General features: G+C 40.7%; 2 protein-coding genes across 9 annotated transcripts in view; both read left to right on the forward strand.

Moving 5' to 3' along the window:
• myt1la (myelin transcription factor 1-like, a) overlaps positions 1 to 9,562 on the forward strand; it is a 79,492-nt gene extending 69,930 nt beyond the window's left edge. For 5 of the 8 annotated variants that reach the window (XM_037085424.1, XM_037085427.1, XM_037085426.1 and 2 more), the window contains 6 exons: positions 1,995 to 2,216; positions 2,483 to 2,574; positions 2,658 to 2,761; positions 2,933 to 3,076; positions 4,965 to 5,027; positions 6,663 to 9,562. In XM_037085424.1, coding sequence (XP_036941319.1) covers positions 1,995 to 2,216; positions 2,483 to 2,574; positions 2,658 to 2,761; positions 2,933 to 3,076; positions 4,965 to 5,027; positions 6,663 to 6,803 — 766 coding nt within the window. In that variant the 3' untranslated portion in view covers positions 6,804 to 9,562. The remainder of the gene's footprint in view (positions 1 to 1,994; positions 2,217 to 2,482; positions 2,575 to 2,657; positions 2,762 to 2,932; positions 3,077 to 4,964; positions 5,028 to 6,662) is intronic. The other 3 variants (XM_037085428.1, XM_037085432.1, XM_037085429.1) reach the window with 3 other exon arrangements.
• Positions 9,563 to 11,830: 2,268 nt separating this feature from the next.
• si:ch211-195d17.2 (uncharacterized protein LOC560495 homolog) lies at positions 11,831 to 17,272 on the forward strand. Its single transcript, XM_037085433.1, has 9 exons — positions 11,831 to 12,129; positions 13,389 to 13,715; positions 13,809 to 13,849; positions 13,976 to 14,034; positions 14,208 to 14,394; positions 14,836 to 14,991; positions 15,746 to 15,860; positions 16,197 to 16,344; positions 16,586 to 17,272. Exons 1-9 carry the CDS (start codon positions 12,004 to 12,006, stop codon positions 16,621 to 16,623), a joined length of 1,197 nt encoding a protein of 398 aa, XP_036941328.1. The 5' UTR covers positions 11,831 to 12,003; the 3' UTR covers positions 16,624 to 17,272.
• Positions 17,273 to 19,187: the final 1,915 nt, after the last annotated feature.

A 19,187-nucleotide genomic window follows, 5' to 3' on the forward strand; every position in this document is an offset into this window, starting at 1 on the left:
TCAATCCAATTATCTTTTTTTAAAATCTGAAATATATATATATGATTTCTTTCTAAAATAAAGTACCTACACACTTATACTAAAATACAAAATGTCCTAGTTTGTAATAGAATGTACAGAATCCACATTACAGTGAATCTGTCATGCTCTTAACAGATTAATCCGTCTACTTTCTCTTAAAATGCTGCCAGTGTACGCCGACCTTTCTAACTTCAGGAAAGAATATTTTCGAGTGGAGCTGTGGTCAGTCCTCCACTTCACCTCCCGCTCCCAGCAGGCCCGGTCCAGTAAAGGTTAGCACTAGTGAGCGTTTGACATTTGCGTTAAAGCAGCGCCATAATGTTAAGCCAATACGACCTTGTGAATAATCTAAAGTTCAGCCGGTGTCAGTCTGCAGCCAGCTGTTGCTGCCACCTCTGCTCCATCCCACCATCATCATTAACAGTGAAGTTATAATTAAGCTTAACCTGAGCTCGGCTGGGGAGCGGCCCGCCGGTGCTCGGCTCATTCTAATCAGTTCAAATGTCACTGCGAAGGGCGTTTTGGGATGCACGAGGCGGAGCAGAGTGTCTGGGAGCTCAGGGGGTGTCGTCTGCAGAGCGAGAGGTGTTTGTCCTGCTCATGGTTACACCGAGGTGGCCTGGAGACCTTGGAGGGGAGGAGGGGTGGTGTAGGTGAAGCGTGACTCTGTGAGTCCTCACCTGCATAGACTTGAAGTGGAGACTGTGCCGGTGCTTTTCCATGTTTTAGCCCAATCACTAAAAGATGACACAGTTAAATGGAGTTCTGGCAACACACAACATTTAATTTCTACCTTTCTTGTCTGGATTCAACCATGACAAGCCAGTGAAATGATTAATAGGCGATTTGAAGGAGGAGACCCCCCCCCCCAAAATGACGATAGTGTCAAACTGTGAAGTGAAGTTGGTTGCAGAAGAGCCAGAGGATCATATAGACACATTACTGCCTATACTACCCCAATGTTCAATTAATTATTATATATAGCCAATATACTCTATAGAATAGTGGACAATAGGATCTTATGGATACTGTTGGCGGCAATATTTCTGTCTTCAATTCTATTCTATATGATAGCCTATATACTATAAAGAATAGTGTCACTTTCATGATCAGAGTGAGAAGTAGTGTAGCAGCACAAGAGTAAGATTATATAGCCACACAGCTGCCTGTACTATTCCTATATTAAATTCTATACTAGTTTTGAAGGAGTGAGAGGATCATATAGACACACTGCTGCCTCGAGTATCCCTATACTCAATTAACTACATACTACAATGTAACCTCTATAGAGTAGAGTCATCTCCATGGTCACAGTGAAGTGTGGTGGTGGAACAGCCAGAGGATCATAAAGCCACACTGCCCAGCTCTATACTATGCAGCCTCTATACCCCATGGAGTAGTGTCACCTTCATTATCAAAGTGATTGAGTGGCGAAGTGTAGTAGCAGAAGAGCGAGATTACATAGCCATAGCACAGCTGCCTACACTATTCCTATATTAAATTCTATACTATATTATAGCCTTTGTATGCTATACTGTATTGTCAATTTCATGATTAATGTGACAAGTAGTAAAGTTTAGTTAAAGCAGAGTTACAGGATCATATAGACACACTGCTGCCTGTCATATTCATACATTCTATAATATATTGTCACTTCCTTCCTCTATAGCATAGTGCCATCTGCATGATTATTACTAGACAAGTGTAGTTGTGGAAAAGACAGTAGATCATATAGACAAAATGCTGCCAACAGCATTCCTCTATTTGATACTATTCTATATTGTATCCCAGGCTTCACGGCATAGTGAGACCTTCATGGTTAAAGTGACAAGTAGTAAAGTGCAGTTGTGGAAGAGCCAGAGGACCATATAGCCACACTGCTGCCAACAGTATCCCTCTACTCAACTCTACACCACTCTGTCGTAGCCCGTTTGTGATGAAAGTGACACCTCCGTGTGTGCTCTTCCTCTCAGGTGTCCTGTGCCAGGCTGTGATGGACAGGGTCACGTGACGGGGAAGTACGCCTCCCACCGCAGCGCGTCCGGCTGCCCCTTGGCGGCGAAGAGGCAGAAGGACAGCTACGTCAACGGCTCGCAGTTTGTCTGGAAGTCCGGCAAGACGGATGGCATGAGCTGCCCGACCCCAGGCTGCGACGGCTCGGGACACGTCAGTGGGAGCTTCCTGACCCATCGGAGGTGGGCGTGGCTCTGTGTCACTCTCTTTCAACTCTATCAGTTTTTACTGTTTTTCATTGTTGTTGTTATTATTGTTTTCACTATAATAAGCGCTATGTTGCTTACCCTTCCAGCTGCTTTGTTAATCACACTACATGCAGATTGATTTCCTTTAGTGCAAATTTTATGTAGAATTCAAGTGAAGTAGCACAGACTTGCAAAAATTGCAGCTGATTGATGAAGGGATGTAGTCAACCTATCTTCATTGTGCGTGTGTTTTATTTCAGTCTCTCCGGGTGTCCCCGTGCCACCTCGGCCATGAAGAAGGCCAGGATGAGCAGCGTGGACATGCTGACAATCAAGCAAAGAGCAAGCAAAGGTCAGAGCCAAAGTCTAACCCTAACCCTATACACAAAGCCTAAAACCAATCAGACTCAAATCAAAAGTTGTTTCTGGTTTCAGGCATCGAAAATGATGAAGAAATCAAACAGCTGGATGAAGAAATCAAAGATCTGAATGAGTCCAACAATCAAGTGGAATCAGACATGATAAAACTGAGGACACAAGTAAGACAGTATCCACATGTGCAGTTTAAATACATAGAGTAAATTGGTACACTGATCTGATGGTGCAGATGTCAGAATTTTACACATCTCTTCTACTCATTTCCTGTCACTTCTCCATCACGTTCCTACCAAAACTGTAACATGATGATGATTGATTTCCCGGTCTGGCAGATCACCACCATGGAGACCAACCTGAAGTCCATCGAGGAGGAGAACAAGGTGATCGAGCAGCAGAACGACTCGCTGCTGCACGAGCTGGCCAACCTCAGCCAGTCGCTTATCAACAGCTTAGCAAACATCCAGCTTCCACACATGGTAAGAGCACTGGACCTTTACAAATCCAAACTGAGGCAAATGGTTTGTTAAGACCTATATTTTCACAGTCTAACGCTGTAATAGAAATCTTTATAGCCTCAGCTTTGCCTTAGGATGTTTTGAGTCAAATTATCTCAACTTTTGATGTGTCACACTGGGAGGCAAATTGACTGATTTGAAGAAGACACTTGACCGGTTTTATGTTGATATGAATATTATGAGGAAATACTTAAAGAATTAGGGAGGTAGAACAGTGCATTTAAAGTTTTAAATCTGTCATGATCTTTTTTTTTTGCCCTGACTTCTGCCTGTCAGGTAGAAGCTTCCTACCAAACGAGCTAAAAAACACAAAGTCCTTTAATGTATTTTTGAAGTTGGTTTGTTTTGTTGTCGTTTTTGTTAGACCTGAGGTCCTCAGCAGTGATCCTGAATTAAATGATTTACTGAGATCAAGTGCAGTGATGTAAAATGTGGTTTCTGTGGATTGGACAGAATTTTGAATTGCAAAGTTTAACATTTTGAGAGAAACATACGTTTCCAACTCAATCGCCACAATAAATGTTGGCAATGCACGTTTCTGCAAACCACCAGTATTTCAAAAATGTACCTTTTATATGTTGCAACTTTACATTCCTTTAGGTTCAGTCTGAAATTGTATTTTGTGACAACACTATCTTTTTGGTCAGGTTAGGTTTAGGCACGAAAAACAATTTTTCGGGGTTTAAAATCATCTTTTGGCTTACTTGATTCTGTTGCCACAAACACAGCTGGTAATTGACATCTTGAAACGTTGTCTTGAACAGTGGTCTCTGGCTTGGTAGCCTTCTTGAGGAACTTTACTGGCTCCTTCCACCGTCCATTAACATGTAACGTGAACATGATATGACGCGTGCTGTAGACAAGTGAATTTCGTACAGTACGTGTGACGCAAACCAATCTGAAAGCATCTGTGGTTTGCAGAAATGTAAAATTCAAAAATTGTATTATTTCGCTTCATTCTTTCTTTTTTTTTTTCTCCAAATTCATTCAGTAAAAAAAAATATGAAAAAACTGCTGGTGAAATGAGAATCAAAACTCAAGATATGTCATCATTTTATTTGAGGGAAATTAGATTTTTTTCTCAGATGTTTGCTTCATATTTAATGTCCTAACTTTCTCTCCTGCTGTACATTAAACACTGATAACTCTTTATGGGACAGTAAAGATTTAAACTGATCTGAGGTCATCTAACATCTGCTCGCAGTTTTTAATCCAGGGAGCTGTTAAAGTCGTCTCCAGCCTTTTCTGTATAGCGACACTCAGGTTTTTTCTTCATCTGCTTCTTTCTGTTCACCACCTTCTTTTTTTTCCCAGCAGTCCATGCTGTGCTTCTTCTGTGCTTTACAACGCCTCACAGAGTTTCACATAAGGAAACAGCCCCGTCTTTTTTTCAGTTTGAGTGAAGTGCTCGTGGCTGTTTTTGACGTCATGTTGTCTCGGTGTAGAAGGAAGACTGGGGCTAATTGGATAATCTCTGTTTAAGCAGTGTGAATCGAGTTGCTTGATAACTGGACTCTTAGCCTCCTGTATTTCCATTCATGTGCGAGATTTGCTTCATATCACACTGCAAGAAAAATGTCCGTCTTAACAAGGAATTTCATCTTCATCCCCTCCAAAAGCAACCTCGAGATCATGCATCGGACAAGGTGGAAATTTCCACGTTCAGAATGGTCGAATTGGTAGAATTTTCCCTGTCTTGTTTCCAAAAACATAAAGGAGAGATCTGGAGGGGAAGATGACTGTTAAGGCGGACATTGTGTGTTTTTTTTCAGTGTAGCTTATGAAGCCTTGTGACCGCTGGCGTGTGTCTAGCGGGCTAATAGACTTCTCTGTACACCCTCTCCTGTAGAGACCGCTGCCACAGAAAGAGGCCCCAGTAAAGCATAACTGCTGTTTACAGATGCCTCCCAGAGTAAGAGATCCATTTATCCTTTATCCAATTATCCTTCTCTTCTGCACTGTCATCCTCCCCTCCCTCTTTAGTGGCATCCGCACATCACAACTATCCATGTATGCTGCAGTATACTCTCAGTGGTGGACCTACATGTGGCAAATTGCAGACAACCATCTGATGTGATTTGATGCCTTTTTTTTTCTTCCCCCAAATCATATTGAATCTCATTTAAGAAGCTGCGACTTCATTTTAAAGTAATAAGTCACATTTCAGAGCGTCAGGATCCTCTGCTTTGTTATTCTATCCTGATGATAATAGATGATAAACACACAAGAGGATTAACTGAAAAATTTAGCTTACCTAAAATGTTCAAGTCTCAGCTGAGACATGGACCTTTGAATTCACGATACAGATGAGATTCACGTGACAAAGTAAGCATTTAACAGGAAATATGTTGTTATTGCTCAAGTCACAGCTATGCTAAATGTTTTGGATTCACAAACCTGGATGATGAGCTGCTCTGGAATCAGAAATAGTCTGGCTGGTTGAGTTAAACCACAGTTGATGGGACCCAGTGATAGAAGTGAAAATGTGTTAACACATCCTCATAGGTTGATTCCCAAAACAACGTGACCAAATTATCCATTTTATTTCTTGTTATGGTATCTAGCCAGGATCAAGTAAGAAAATGTGACATTTTGCAACACTCTTGCAACATTCTGTTAAACAAAATCATTCTGATTATTGAACTTAATTAAGACAAGCTACTGGACATCATATAAAATATTTATTATTTATACATATAATCAAAAGTATAATATTTGATGATATCACAAAATCCTGGATTGCATTCAATAAGAATTATTTTTAAACCAAATTATAACATTTGTAAATATGTACAACATTGTTCAATGTTCAAATCTTTGCATGTGGTAACTAAGTCATGGTTAATGTTTGGAAAAGATTGTGGTTAAGGTTAGAAACCAAAACAAGGATTTTAAATAATTTTACCTCCCCCCTCGCTATAGACAAGAAACACTTTCTGTATTGGCAAAGAACAGTAGGAACAGAGCTCTGAAAACAGAAACTGCATAATAGATAAAATGGGTCTAAAATCGAGCCTTGAGGGACACCATATATATTAACGGTGTTCATCCAAACAAACAAATAATGACTTTTGCAGTAAAACAGCCAATGAGGTTGAACTCAACCAATGAGATTGTTTCTGAAGCCAAAGCTGTTCCATCTCTTAGAAACCAAAACTCCCAGTCGGCTAGGTTCAATCCACAGTTGTGTCTCTGTCATCTGCCCATTAACCTCCCATTGGTTTTTAAACATCCTGATTTTGTCTCCATATGCTCAGCATTAACCTTCCATCTATCCACAAGCTAACCATCCCTCTCCTGATTTTTGCATGGTTTGGAGTTGCATTGTAGACCTTCACAGGCTGAAGTATAGATATTAAAAAGGTAGTAGAGAAAGGAGTAGCTGAGCCATGCTTTCCTGATAGTGTTCCCCTCCTCCCTTGCTGCCCGCCTGTCTTCTTTCCCAAAGTGTTTTTTTTTTTTTTAAATTAGAAATTGATTGTCACATACACATGTCTTCTAGTCCCTCTGATTGTTTGTTTCTTCATGGCTTTCTTTCCCCTCACAGGAGCCAATGAATGAACAGAACTTTGACACTTATGTGAGTACACTGACAGACATGTACACTCACCAGGACCAGTACCAGAGCCCGGAGAACAAGGCGCTGCTGGAGAACATCAAACAGGCCGTCCAGGGTATCCAGGTGTAGCCCTGACCGAGGCCGAAGTAACAAATGCAAAGCAAAAACAACAACAACAAGAGGAAAAAAAAAAAAAGGTCAAAAAGAGGGGAATTGGTTGTTTTTTGCTGCTGTAATCTACCATAGTTCTTTTATTTCTTCTGCTGTTATGCTCTCAACTCCATGGGTATCTCTCTCTCTCTTTTTTTTTTTTTTTGGAAATTATTTTTGATTGTCGTTGCCTTGCTTTGAAAAACAAATTACCAACGTTTTAAACAAACATTCACGTTTTGTACATTTTCATATGATCTAATATAATGTGATGTACTGTTTATAGCTGCTAATGTATGCACATTCTAGTGTATATGTATGTATTTATTTATCGTAAGCTTGAATCATTCTTTTTTATTTTGATGCAATTTACATACATGAAAAAAACTGGGCGTCACGGGTTTAACTGGGGGAGCGGAGCGGCGGGCGCGAGGAGCAATCATTTTCCCGAGAGGCTTTGTCTCGCGAGCCGCGAAGCTGGAGGTTGTTCAATGGATGTAAATTCATTCATTTTTGTAATGTTTGGAAAAAAAACGTGGACCGTGTGGACACTAATGTTACTGTAAATCTTTAGCTAAAAATTATGAAAAAGAAGATGACGATGAACCAATGCTAGAGGCGAGAAGATCTTCAAACATCATGACACGGAAACTTACTGGTGCAAATCCCATCATCCCCTTCGGAGTTGTTTCGTTTCAACCTGTCCTGTCCTGTCGCTTTTTTTTCCTTTGGTTGGTGCGGCGGGGGGGGGGAAACGAAAGCGGAGAGACCAATGGCTACGGAAAATGTAGGAGACAATCTGCCATTCTGAATTTTCTTTTGATCATCAACCTTGACTAGCTAATAGGACAACGTGTCAGCAATATTGGTATGATAATATTAAATCGTTTGTTTAGATATGGGATGCAATCTATATGAAAACATGTTTGGGTATATGCAATTTCTTATGAATAAAACTAGCAAAGAGCTGATAGATCTTTTTACTAACTATAAATGTATTGCGTTTTGTATAAACCTTTTACTACAATCATGTTTTAGGAATCTGACGCGGGTGAAAGGACTTTGGTTCTGTCATGTTCGACTTTGCACAGGGACACCTTTGTTTCCATGTTTTGATGTTTTTATTGTCGATTAAGAGGCTCTTGGCAGGCGAAAGGAATTTGTAGATATGATTTTCCTTCCTTAAGGCTGATGGCTCCACTGGACTTACAGGGTCAAACGTCCCCATCCGTCATTTGTATATTGCACTCGTCCTGTAGAAAATGTCTTTCCAGTCATGCATCTTATTGTCTGAGCCACAATGGGACATGATGCCAGACGACGTGATGACCAAGCAGCACTTTTTTTAATTGTCTTTGATTGTTCTTGAAAAGATGAATGAAAACTAGAGCCAGCAGTCGTGATGCGATGTCTGTGCACTGAATCAAAAGACTGAGTATTTGATCTGAATCGGCCTTACGATGACATTCGGTCTGAAAATCAGTAGTACTGATGGAGTATGTTTTCTGAACACCGTCGATCATGCATGCACTTTATTGGAGTATGTCAAAGTATTATCATGTGGTAAATGAAGCAAAAACTGTACAGCGAGTTTGTGGAAACTGTGACTTCGACAAGACTTTGTGCTGGTGATACCTGTTTGAAAGCGACCTGGAACAAATCTCACTTGAGTCGACTTGCTGTTTAAAGGAAAACTCTCCCCCTGGTCCCCTGACACCGCTGACCCGCTCCACTCCGGTGTAGTCGCTAACCCATCAGAACCGATTTTTAAAAGATCTGCCGGAAACAAGACGCTGAACCACGCTGACAAGCCTCTGTCTGAATACCTTTCGTGGTTTTTTTTAATTAAACATCAGAAATGCTCCACTTTAGACCACCTGAAACATGATGTAGGAAATGAAAATAGTCAAACATGAATGCATTGTTGCAGACTTGTTTCTCTTCCTCAGAAGAGAGGAGACGACTTAAACAACCCGTTCTGCAAAGTTGCACAATGCGAGGAGTTACATCAGGCGTCCAGGGTTCTTCTAAACAGCAGGTTGACTTCTCTCTGCTTATTTCTCTGCTCTCGGTCCAGTATTCCACGGGAAGGCAAAGCAAACAGTGCTAACGGGGAGTTTTCCTTTAGAGATGTTCCTTTCTTTGGACTTTTGCTGCAAAGCCTCATTCCCTGACTTCACACCTCTGTCCAAAGCTTTGTGTCTGCAGCTTCCTGCCAGTAAACTACTGCATTAGATAGACTGACAGCTTGTATTTTTTATTCAGTCAGTTATTCTTACTGAAACAAAGGAAATGGGAGTTAAAGCACAATTCTGCCACTTAAAGACAGTCAATAGACTAGATATTGTAATATCAGATGTAAAAGCTAAACTGTAACTATTTACATAGAGAATCTCAACACTAACATGTGACATGCTAGAATGCAAAAGAAATCCATATGAATATGTGAAATCATCCGTTTATGAAGATGTTGCAGTTTCTTTTGAGCGGTGCATTGAGAAGGGGTTTTTATACAACATTCATTTTCTCTCCTTTTCACCCCTTTTTCTCTGCCACTCGCGGACTTTCAACAGAAGTTTTTCTTACCACATGGCATGGGTTTCGTTGGTATTTTTGCTGTATGTTTAAGGTCACGAGTTGCTACGTGATATTTTAATTTGACTTGTGAAGTTTGTACAATTTTTATCATGCTGGTGTCGGCATCTCTTGCTCTGAATAAATCTTGTGTTGCAACACTGCCCGCGACCCGCTCCTGTTTTGAATGGAACGCCGATGATTGCTGCCCAGGTGTGCTTTTTTCTTCGTTTTGAGGCAAATGTTTTGAATAATTTCCATGATGATCAACTTATGAATCTTAAAATGTGCTGCCGCCCGTTATACGCTCTCTTGAATTATTATTTTAGCAACCCACCAACTTTTACCGTGTTGAAAATGCGTCAGTCTCTCCACTCGGGGCTCTTTTCAGAGCGCTGCAGCAGAGCTTCATTATCAAAACCAGTCGTCCTACTTATTGAGAGAATGCCTGGGTAAATGAAACTCCTGACCACCTTTTTCACTGCTACCCACACTGACACACATAGGTTGCAAACATTAAGGGGCAGGCAGCTGAGTGAAGGTGGGTCACACAATGTTACCATAAAAATCCCTGAATAAATAAACTAGGTAACAAGAAGGGAAAGAGGAAAGGAAGATGGCAAATGAGATGAAAACAGAGGGAGAGAAAGAAATTGATGAAATGAAGAGGATTAACATGTGAAGTAAACAAAAAGGGGTAACTCTACAAATTAATATTTTGTATTGTTATCTTAAAATCTTTAACTGTTGGTGCAGCTCTGTCACTACATTAGATGACACAACTATGCATAGTTGTAACTGTGTGAGGTCATGATATCTATTATATTATCATTGTTAGTGATTGATTGCGTCATATTTTATTAAATTTTTTAGTTTAGGTGTCGATGTGTATTTTTTTGCCCACACAGTACAGTATATCATGAGCCTGTGCCACAAAGTGAGTCATTGAATCAGTGAACATGCTTTTAGCTTATTGATATAGTCAAATATGTGATCTGGGGCACTTCCTCTGGATGAAATGAAAATATGCAGGCCTGTCTATAACTTTATATCGTGCTCCACAGCCAGATAAAGTATCAAACCTCTCGTAAAAGGTACCAGAACACATGAAGTGACACATTTTTTATATTTAAAAAAAGAATAATATTAAAGTAAAATTGTCACACTTACATCTCAAATGCTTCCTGAGCCTATGTGCAGATGAAGAAATCATCACAGTAGCCTAAAGTAGTGCTGGGCGTTGTTTTTCTGACCAAATGTTCATACAGTAAACAGGTGAGAGCGATGAGATATCTAATCATAAGTTAGCAGCTTGGAGCCCGTCTATTCACACCTGGCACTGAATGCGTCTTGAGTGACCTCTTGTGACCAGATCTCACTTCCCCGCTCTATATGGAAATATACGCCTACATCACTGGAACATACACACATGTTTTTATATACAAAGAAAGAAATATGTGTCAAATTAATGAGCAGGCCTGAGCAGTTAAGAGTGTGTTGCAGACAGCGTTTCAGAGAGTTTAGACAGTTTCTCTTGATGCAACAAGTCTCAAAATTAAGTGTTTATTTAAAGGGGGTTTGGTGACTTTATTCTCTCTTCAAAAGACGAAGGAACCGGAAGTTCCCTCGTCTTTTGAAGAGAGAATGAAGTCAGTGGGGGTTTTTTTAATGGATTTTTTGGTAAATGCCCTGGTTCTCCCCAGTACATGAGATATGGACAGAGAAAGGGAGAGGAGAAGAAACATTTCAGACGCCGTGGAGAGAAGAATTTTCGTTACTTTTTATGAAAAGTTTATGCAACGTCTATTCTTCTGTCAGTCGCAAGGGTTGCTCCATGTCAATTTTCCAGTGAGGGGCTGATAAACATAGGGTTGTGTTGTATGTGTGTTAGCATTTGCTAATTGGCGAGACAGTGGGCAAGACGTCGACCGAATGCAGATGCCTGGCCAACGTCTTCCCACTCAACAAATGCTCCCCATACTATGTCGTCACAGTGTGAATTATATTAGTTGGGTCAGCGTCTGCAAGATGTAGGGGTGCTATCTGGGGAATTAATGTAAAGTGTTAAATGGAGAGGTTGCAAATTATTGTGTTGTGTTTTCTGGGACACAAAATTAAAAAGAGAACTATTTGATACACGACAAATCTCACACATTTAGCTTATTGTTTTGTTATTTTTGTTATTTAAATGGCACCAGAATGCAGGAAACACTGCCAGTTTTCCGTATTATGAGGTTTCTAGGTTGACAAGTAATGTGAGAACTGAATAAAAACAGAACAGGATTTTTCGATCATTGCAGCTTTGTTAAAAAGAGTTCAGGTAAATCAGTAAATGTATATGAATAAGTTAACGTGTGTGACACGATATGGACGGTAGAGGGCGCACATTTGGCGCCATCGCTCTGCCAGTTTTCCCTCCACTGTTGTATTTCCGGGTCAAAAACACGCCCCTTCCTGTCTGCGAGCCGCCTGTGAAACACGACGTAAACAAACACCGCGGTACCGTGGCGCTTCTTTCAGAATCCTAACTTTTCCCAACGGGGCTCGGATGTACCGTTAGCCCGGCTCGGCTCGGCTCGGTTTGGGTGGAGGAGTGTCGGTTAGCATGGTGAAGTGCGTCGTCTCTGGGTGTCCGAACCGCGTGGTGACCGTTAACGCGAACAACCGGGGTGTCCACAACCGGCCGCCGAAGAGGTTCTTCAACTTCCCCACAGACCCAGCGCGAGTCAAGGTGAGCTGTGGAGAAATGAGTGGACCACAGACTCAGACAGGGTCGTGTAGGTGCCGTTAATACGTGAATAAATGGTTCCTCCTTTTATCCGCTTCTTCCCGGCTAGCTAACTTGATGCTAACATGTATTAGCTAACATAACTTCCTGTAATTAAAGGACCAACTTGCACACATCGGTGGCATGCTTTGGCTCATCTGTTAACCGACACTGTAACTAAGTAATGGGCAGTTTTAAATCAGTTAATGAATTCATAGATTGATTAAAGGTCCAGGGAGTCGTTAGTTTCAGTTAATTTCTAGGCAACAACTTTTACTCAACAACAGCGCCAGTCTGAGCTGACACCTGACCTGTCTTGTTTAAAAGATTTCAGCACTGAAACAAGTACTGACATCTTTTATATAAACACAGACGTGCAACAATAAATAGGTTGTATTTAACTAAAAGTCTTGCACCTACGTTTTATTCGAAAGCACACTTAAAGACTAGCAACAACCTCTATTTAAGGTGTTTAATTCTTTTTTTACTAAATACAGAACACTGAGAAAGAGGAAAGTCATGGGTCGATGGAAATTCAGATTAAATGTGAAACCTAACGCAGCCTATTTTAACTGAAAAAAAAAAAGAAATCAGGTTTGAATCTGAATCAAACACTAAAACACAAATTACACCCATGTTTGAACTGTTGACCAGACTGAAGACAAATGACATAAAACAAAATAAACACAACTTAAAGTATTATAGATATAAACTAAATAAAAACTGTTCTACTTGTTCTAATACTTGCCTTTACCATCTTCATCATTGTACCCACATTACTGATGATTATTTATCAGAACTATTCTGTGAAAAGTGCAGTGCTCATTCCTAAAACACCACTGCAATTCTTATATTGAAGTCGGGCTCACTGCGTCAAAAATACTGTGGTGTTCGATTTTGTCGACCCATCCTGGAATTAATGATATTTCAGAATCTTGAGGAATATATCACATTTTGGGATATGGCCTAAAGATATTTTGATATTATTTTAAGGTCATGCAGAAGTAAAGAAACAAAGTGTGTCTGCGATGCGCCGGTAGATTTCATAATATTCATGACGTTATTTCAGCCACTTTTTAAAGGCTCTAAATTCTTGAATTAGGGCCTCAATCAGGGATGATCTGTAATCTTAAATGGAATCGGAAATCGGAAAAGCTCGTAAACATCTGTAAACGTCCAGCATTCATTAACACAGCAGTAACACTGGTGATGACCTTGTTCAGGTATGGCTGGCAGCTCTGAGGGAGACGGACAAGCAGGACTCGTCAGAGCAGCATTTAATCTGTGAAGACCACTTCCTGCCGGAGGACATCTCCAAAAATGGGGTCAACAGCGACGCCATTCCCATCATGCCCCCCTGCCTGGACGGGCCCATGGGCATGATCAGCCCCTGGGGAGCAGAGTCATCTGAGGAAGAGGACCAGTGGGGCGGTGGAGATGCTGCTGCTGCTGCTGATGATGATGAAGATGACGCTCCTGCTAATGTGAAACCTCTGGCACCAGAGCCGCCTCCTCCAACAGAACCTCCTGCAGTGGATCCACCACGGCAGGTCAGAAAAACAGACATAACGTGTGTTGTCACCCATATTAATCAAAATGCCGGATAAAACTCCTGTAACTCCTGTTTACTTTCTAAATTTTAGATTCCAGCTGCTGAGAAGGCTTCAGAGGCCAGGACAACCAGGTAAACAAACCTCTCTGCTTCTGTTTCCTCCTCATACATGGTAACAGACCGCAGGTTTCCATAATGATCCTGACAGAAAAGACACATTTGACTTAAAGTTGAGTAACATGTTTTTTTTTTTTCCAGCCTCAACCCTGATCAGAAGAAAGAGGTGATCCAGACAAAGAGAGTCGGCCACAGACAGGGTGCGTGCCTCTGTCTTTTAACTGACACATTTTTCAGGAGTTTCACTTTAACAACTTTTTGTAACAAGATCTTGTTATGGACTCTCAGCACATTGGAGTTTGAATCAGGAGGATGGATAAATACACATTTTGGTTTTTTTTTTAGCTGTAACAGTGTCTTGTTTCGTATCCAGATGTGTCCCTGGGCGTGCTGACGCGGCGTTTCCTGGACATAATGCTGGCAGCTCCTGACAACTCGCTGGACATCAGGCAGGTGGTCTGCGACATGCAGTGCCGCAGGAGGCGTATCTATGACGTCACCAACGTCCTAGAAGGCATCAGCCTCGTCGAGAGGCAGTCGGCCAACAAGTTCAAATGGATGTGAGTGAACAGATGAAAGCATGTGGTTGCATTATTATCCACTGTGCATGTTCCATTAATATTTTTGGGTTTTATGAGCTCATTTTTACACAGAAAAATGCTAAACATTTGCTTTACTATGTTTAATAACTCAGAGAAGAGAAGTTATTTGCAGGTATCACCTCTGGCTGTGTGTCTTGATTTCTTTGATTTCTGAATGATGCTTTGTTAAAATAATAATCACATCACTGTTGAGCGAACGAGCCAAATATATTGTATCTTGAATCATGCAAAGCTCCACTTACTATCCTTCTTACTACTTTTCACTCAGTCTGTCCTCCGTCAGTGAATGGAGTTTGCTCAGTTGTCATCAGATGGCTCCAGGTTTTCCTGGGACTGTAATTATATTATTGAGATTGTAATCTTTACGTTAAAGCGGCTGTCTTCCTGTCGTCTGTCCAGAGGAAAGCATCAGATCTCCAGCTTCCTGTGGAACGATCAGGAGATGTTTGAGAGAGAGATGGAGAGTCTGAAGCTGGTGGAGGAAACTCTGGACACCCTCATCAAAAGGTGCGCTCAGCAGCTCTTCGACATGACCGACGACACGGAGAGCGCTGCATATCCTTTCACATCAAACCCAGTTTTAGACGAGCAGTAGCGCGCTGCTGCTAATTGAGTTCATAAAGTCCATAACCTGAACTTAAAGCACATGCAAGTCAGTGGTTCTTGGTTAAGCCTTGCATTTCCACTAAGGTTTAATCAGGATGTTTTGATTGGATGTTGTTGAAAATTCTCAATTCAGGAAACGTTGTCTTTTTTATTTGCTGTTTAGTAGGATGGTGAATCTCAGTTGTGGGACAGACGACAGCAGAAAAGATAGTGTACATATTTATTTTCCTTCAGGTTTACACATGACTTTTGATCATCAGTATCATTGTTAATATTTGCATCACTGGCTCCAGCAGACTGAACATAGTCAACATGAATACTGGACTTGACATGGCTCCAAATTACTGCTAATTTTTCTCTGTACCTGCCAAAAGTTTTCCATGTTGTCTGTGTTAGATTAGTGACGTGCTTGCAGCTTGCTTTACTGCCCCCAAGTGGCCAAAAGATCAGTCATTGCATGTGTAAATCACACTGCTAAAATCTGCCAACCATGGTTTCGATCCAGTTATCAATAGATTTTATTTTAATGACTCGGATTAATATGTCACATTATGCACCAAGATGAGAGATGAGGAAGGAGAAACAGGTTGTCAACCACAAGTTTCTAAACCATCAATTAACCCAGGATGCAGAAAGTATTTAGATGTATATATTTAATAAGGGAACTAACTACTGAGCAGGTTTTCCTTAACGGTCCCCTCACGTTGGCCTATGTGACCTACGAAGATATCCGCCGGCTCGCAGCCTTCCAGGAGCAGACGCTGTTCGTCGTCAAAGCTCCAGAGGAAACCAAACTGGAGGTTCCTCCACCCAAAGAGGTAAAACAACTAACCTTTTTATATAAGAATATAAATATGCTCTTTGGTTTTTCTTTTTGTCCTTTTTTTTTATAAAATATTTTTCAAAACTGAATTGTCTTGATTATGCATTTAAGAAAATATATTGATAAACAGATATTTCATTTTACTTTAGTTGATATGTATTGATATGAGATGGTAGTAATGAAATATTCTAGAGATTAAAATATAGACATTGTTGATAACATGGATTGTGTTTCATGTAGGTAATACATACCTGTAGCTGATGCATTGAGAAGGTAGATAGAATATTTCATCATATTGACTGGGGTTGTGTGTGTGTTTGTGTTGACATAGGATGGTATCCAGGTCCACCTGAAGGGGGAGAGGGGTCCCATCATGGTGCTGACCTGTGATATCGGGGCAGGAGGCGTTAGCAGGGAGAAGAGCAGCTGCTTCTTAACGCTGGAGGAGAGCCGCATAAAGACGAGCACGCTGCACACAGGTAACAAAACAAAGTCATGCAAAGTCTGAATGTTCATAGATTAAAGCCTGATTCATGTCGATCATCAGAGTGGAGGGTGTGATTTCACAATTAAAATAAACCTCTTTGATGATCTTGATCTCTTGACTTTTTTTTTCTTGCTCCACACTGATGCAGTACATCTGTAATGAACTAAACTCAGCTGATAAGTTTGGTATTTTATTTCAGTGTGTTGGCGCTGTTGTTGTTGTTGTTGTTGCAGATTCCTCGAGTCCACACAGCGGCATGCAGAGCACGTAGCTACCAGCAGGATATCCCCACGCTTCAGACACAACCTGGAGTAGCTACAGATCTTTGATGAGATCACCTCCAGGTACCAGACGGGTCGAATGTTGCACAAAGTGTCTGTTCAAGAGATTTCAACTGATGACATCAGTAGCACTCAGCTGATGGTTGTTTATATCAGAAACACCAAAAAAATCATCAACTCCAGACCGAGCAGGGGCAAATGACGATGACTTGACAAGGAAAACACTTCACATGGATCAATTTAATTTGCACCTCTGCAAACCTTTTTTTTTTCACTGAACTCCTGGAGAGGATGATCCCGTTCAGCCCGGTCAGTCTGTTTGGCTCCTCACAGAGAATTCATTTAACCGATAGAAAGGATGACGGCAGTTTGAGCGGCATGTTTGGAGCTTTATGTTTACAACAAAGAGTGAAGGGGCTTTGTGCCTCTGGAGAGCTGCAGTGTTTCTGGACACTTTGTATTATATCTCATTATCATGTCCTGTCTGTACAATGTTGTATTATATTTTACTTTTCTTTGTACTCTGATTTAAAAAGAATAATCTTGGTTTGAACTTAATGTAATGGGGAATACACTGTTAATCAATGAAAGACACTGTAATCAATAATAATAATAATAAAAAAACTTGTATGAAACAGAGAAATGAGTGTTTCCTGTCACCAGCCTGCAGTATGAAAGGGCACTGTGTAGAAATTCAAACTCAGAATTGTAACATTTAAAATATTAATGAGGTAATAATACCTACTTAGAAATATTAATCTTTTCTATAAGTGAATAAACAAGCTGTTCTCAAATTTGATTCAAATTTGATCCCCACAACTATGCAGTGCTCCTTTAAGGTTGCACATTTGAATTATTTTTGCGCAGTGTTTACAGATGTGACTCCTTCCTTCCATATATGGTTCAATAAATGACTAATGACTAAATGACTATTAAATGATGGGAACATAAACCTCATCATAAATGGACAAGAGGAAGGATTAAAATCAGACATTCGTTCTACGATTTAAGAAATTAAACTGCATGTTTAGCTCAATTCTGAAATTCACCAGACTGTTATTCTCCAGGGAAGTGTTTTTTGCCTGTCATCAGCAGAAAGTATGAGGAAAAAAGATCGGATCCACACTGCCACCTGGTGGACAGACTGCTTCACTGCATCAGGATGAACAGCAGAAGAGTGACTTGTACAGTTTCTCCTGAAAGAAAACCGGATTCCTGATTTTAAAAACATGTTTATTTGCAGTCGGAACAGTAAGAGAACTAACTAATATAATCAGGGAATATAAAGCAAAGGGCGGTATGCATGTTTTTTAAAAATTTTCTCTATGTATCTGTGTCTCCACGTTCGACTCTTACAGACACGCATGAAAAAGAGGCTGCTTTCTGCTCAGGAACATCCTGAATATGGAACAGAGTAATAGAGGAAATTATGCTTGATTACTCTCATTTTCCCTCAGGAACATTATGGCTGCCAGGCACTGTGTGTGTCTGTGTGTGTGTGTGTCTCTCCCATGGGTGCCACCACAACATCCAAACCTCAAGTCGAACCCGTGCAGGCCAAAGTCTCTCCTCTATCCCTCACTATGTCAGAACGAACCCCCAGAGATACATTGAGCCATCTTATATTTCAGGTTGTAGCTTTCATAGTTTCATGAATGGCACTTTCATCCAGGATGGGCTCATACTGACTGTGACAGAAGCAACCGACAGGAACGAGTGAGAGTAATCACAGACAGTCCAGCAGGGAGGTGCTGATGACAACCAGGCAGGCGACATGAACATGATTCTGAGCTTTTTGCCACATTCAGTTTAATCAGTATTGTAGATTTTTAAGAAGGATTGATGAAAGAAAGCCATTAATAAAACTGATCGGATCTACAGACTAATTAGCTGACGAGCCAAACACAACACACATACCGTTAAACCCATAGAAAGCTGAAGCCTTCCTGTTTCCAAAGAGCATACACAAAACAGTGTTTTACCAAAAGGACACAGATGGTAAAACACTGTTTTGAGCATACACAAAACAGTGTTTTACCATCTGTGTCCTTTTGGTCCTCAATCGCTGTCAATGCCTTTTCACAGGGTCGAGGTGATTCATTCTGTGGATGTTCTGGTGTATATGAAGATCCATTCACTGGCCTATGCCTATGCATGCAAATAAAAGAATAAGTCAAAATACAGCTTGATTTATTTAACCATACAAGTTCATCACAAACGCTGTATTTAAGGTAATTTGGGTGACCTTCTGTTCCTCACAGCCATTTCCACTCCGACAACGTGGGGCGTGACCCTAAATTGAAAGGCTGGAAAAGGGGCATTAAGCACTCAGCAGCAAAATTTGAAAAGTGTTTAGCATATAGTCAATGCTGAAGGTGATAAGTAGCTAAGAAACACAAGTGAAAAAAAGTATATGGAGCCAGTCTGTTACTACTAACTTATCCCATGCAAATGCGCCAAATGAAACACTAATATAGGAAGGTTTCTAAATTGCATGAGGTCTCTCGGTAATACCAGTCCTGTGCAAACAGAGATTTTGAAGAGAACAAATTAG

This window comes from Acanthopagrus latus, chromosome 22 (assembly GCF_904848185.1).
Source record: "Acanthopagrus latus isolate v.2019 chromosome 22, fAcaLat1.1, whole genome shotgun sequence".
In the NCBI taxonomy this organism is placed as follows: Eukaryota; Metazoa; Chordata; class Actinopteri; order Spariformes; family Sparidae; genus Acanthopagrus; species Acanthopagrus latus.

Excerpts from the sequence above, each read along its gene's own strand:
- si:ch211-195d17.2 (XM_037085433.1), top strand. The coding sequence starts at position 12,004 with ATGGTGAAGTGCGTCGTCTCTGGGTGTCCGAACCGCGTGGTGACCGTT. Across the intron at positions 12,130-13,388 it reads CAGACCCAGCGCGAGTCAAG|GTATGGCTGGCAGCTCTGAG; the intron begins GTGAGCTGTGGA and ends GACCTTGTTCAG. Across the intron at positions 13,716-13,808 it reads CAGTGGATCCACCACGGCAG|ATTCCAGCTGCTGAGAAGGC; the intron begins GTCAGAAAAACA and ends TCTAAATTTTAG.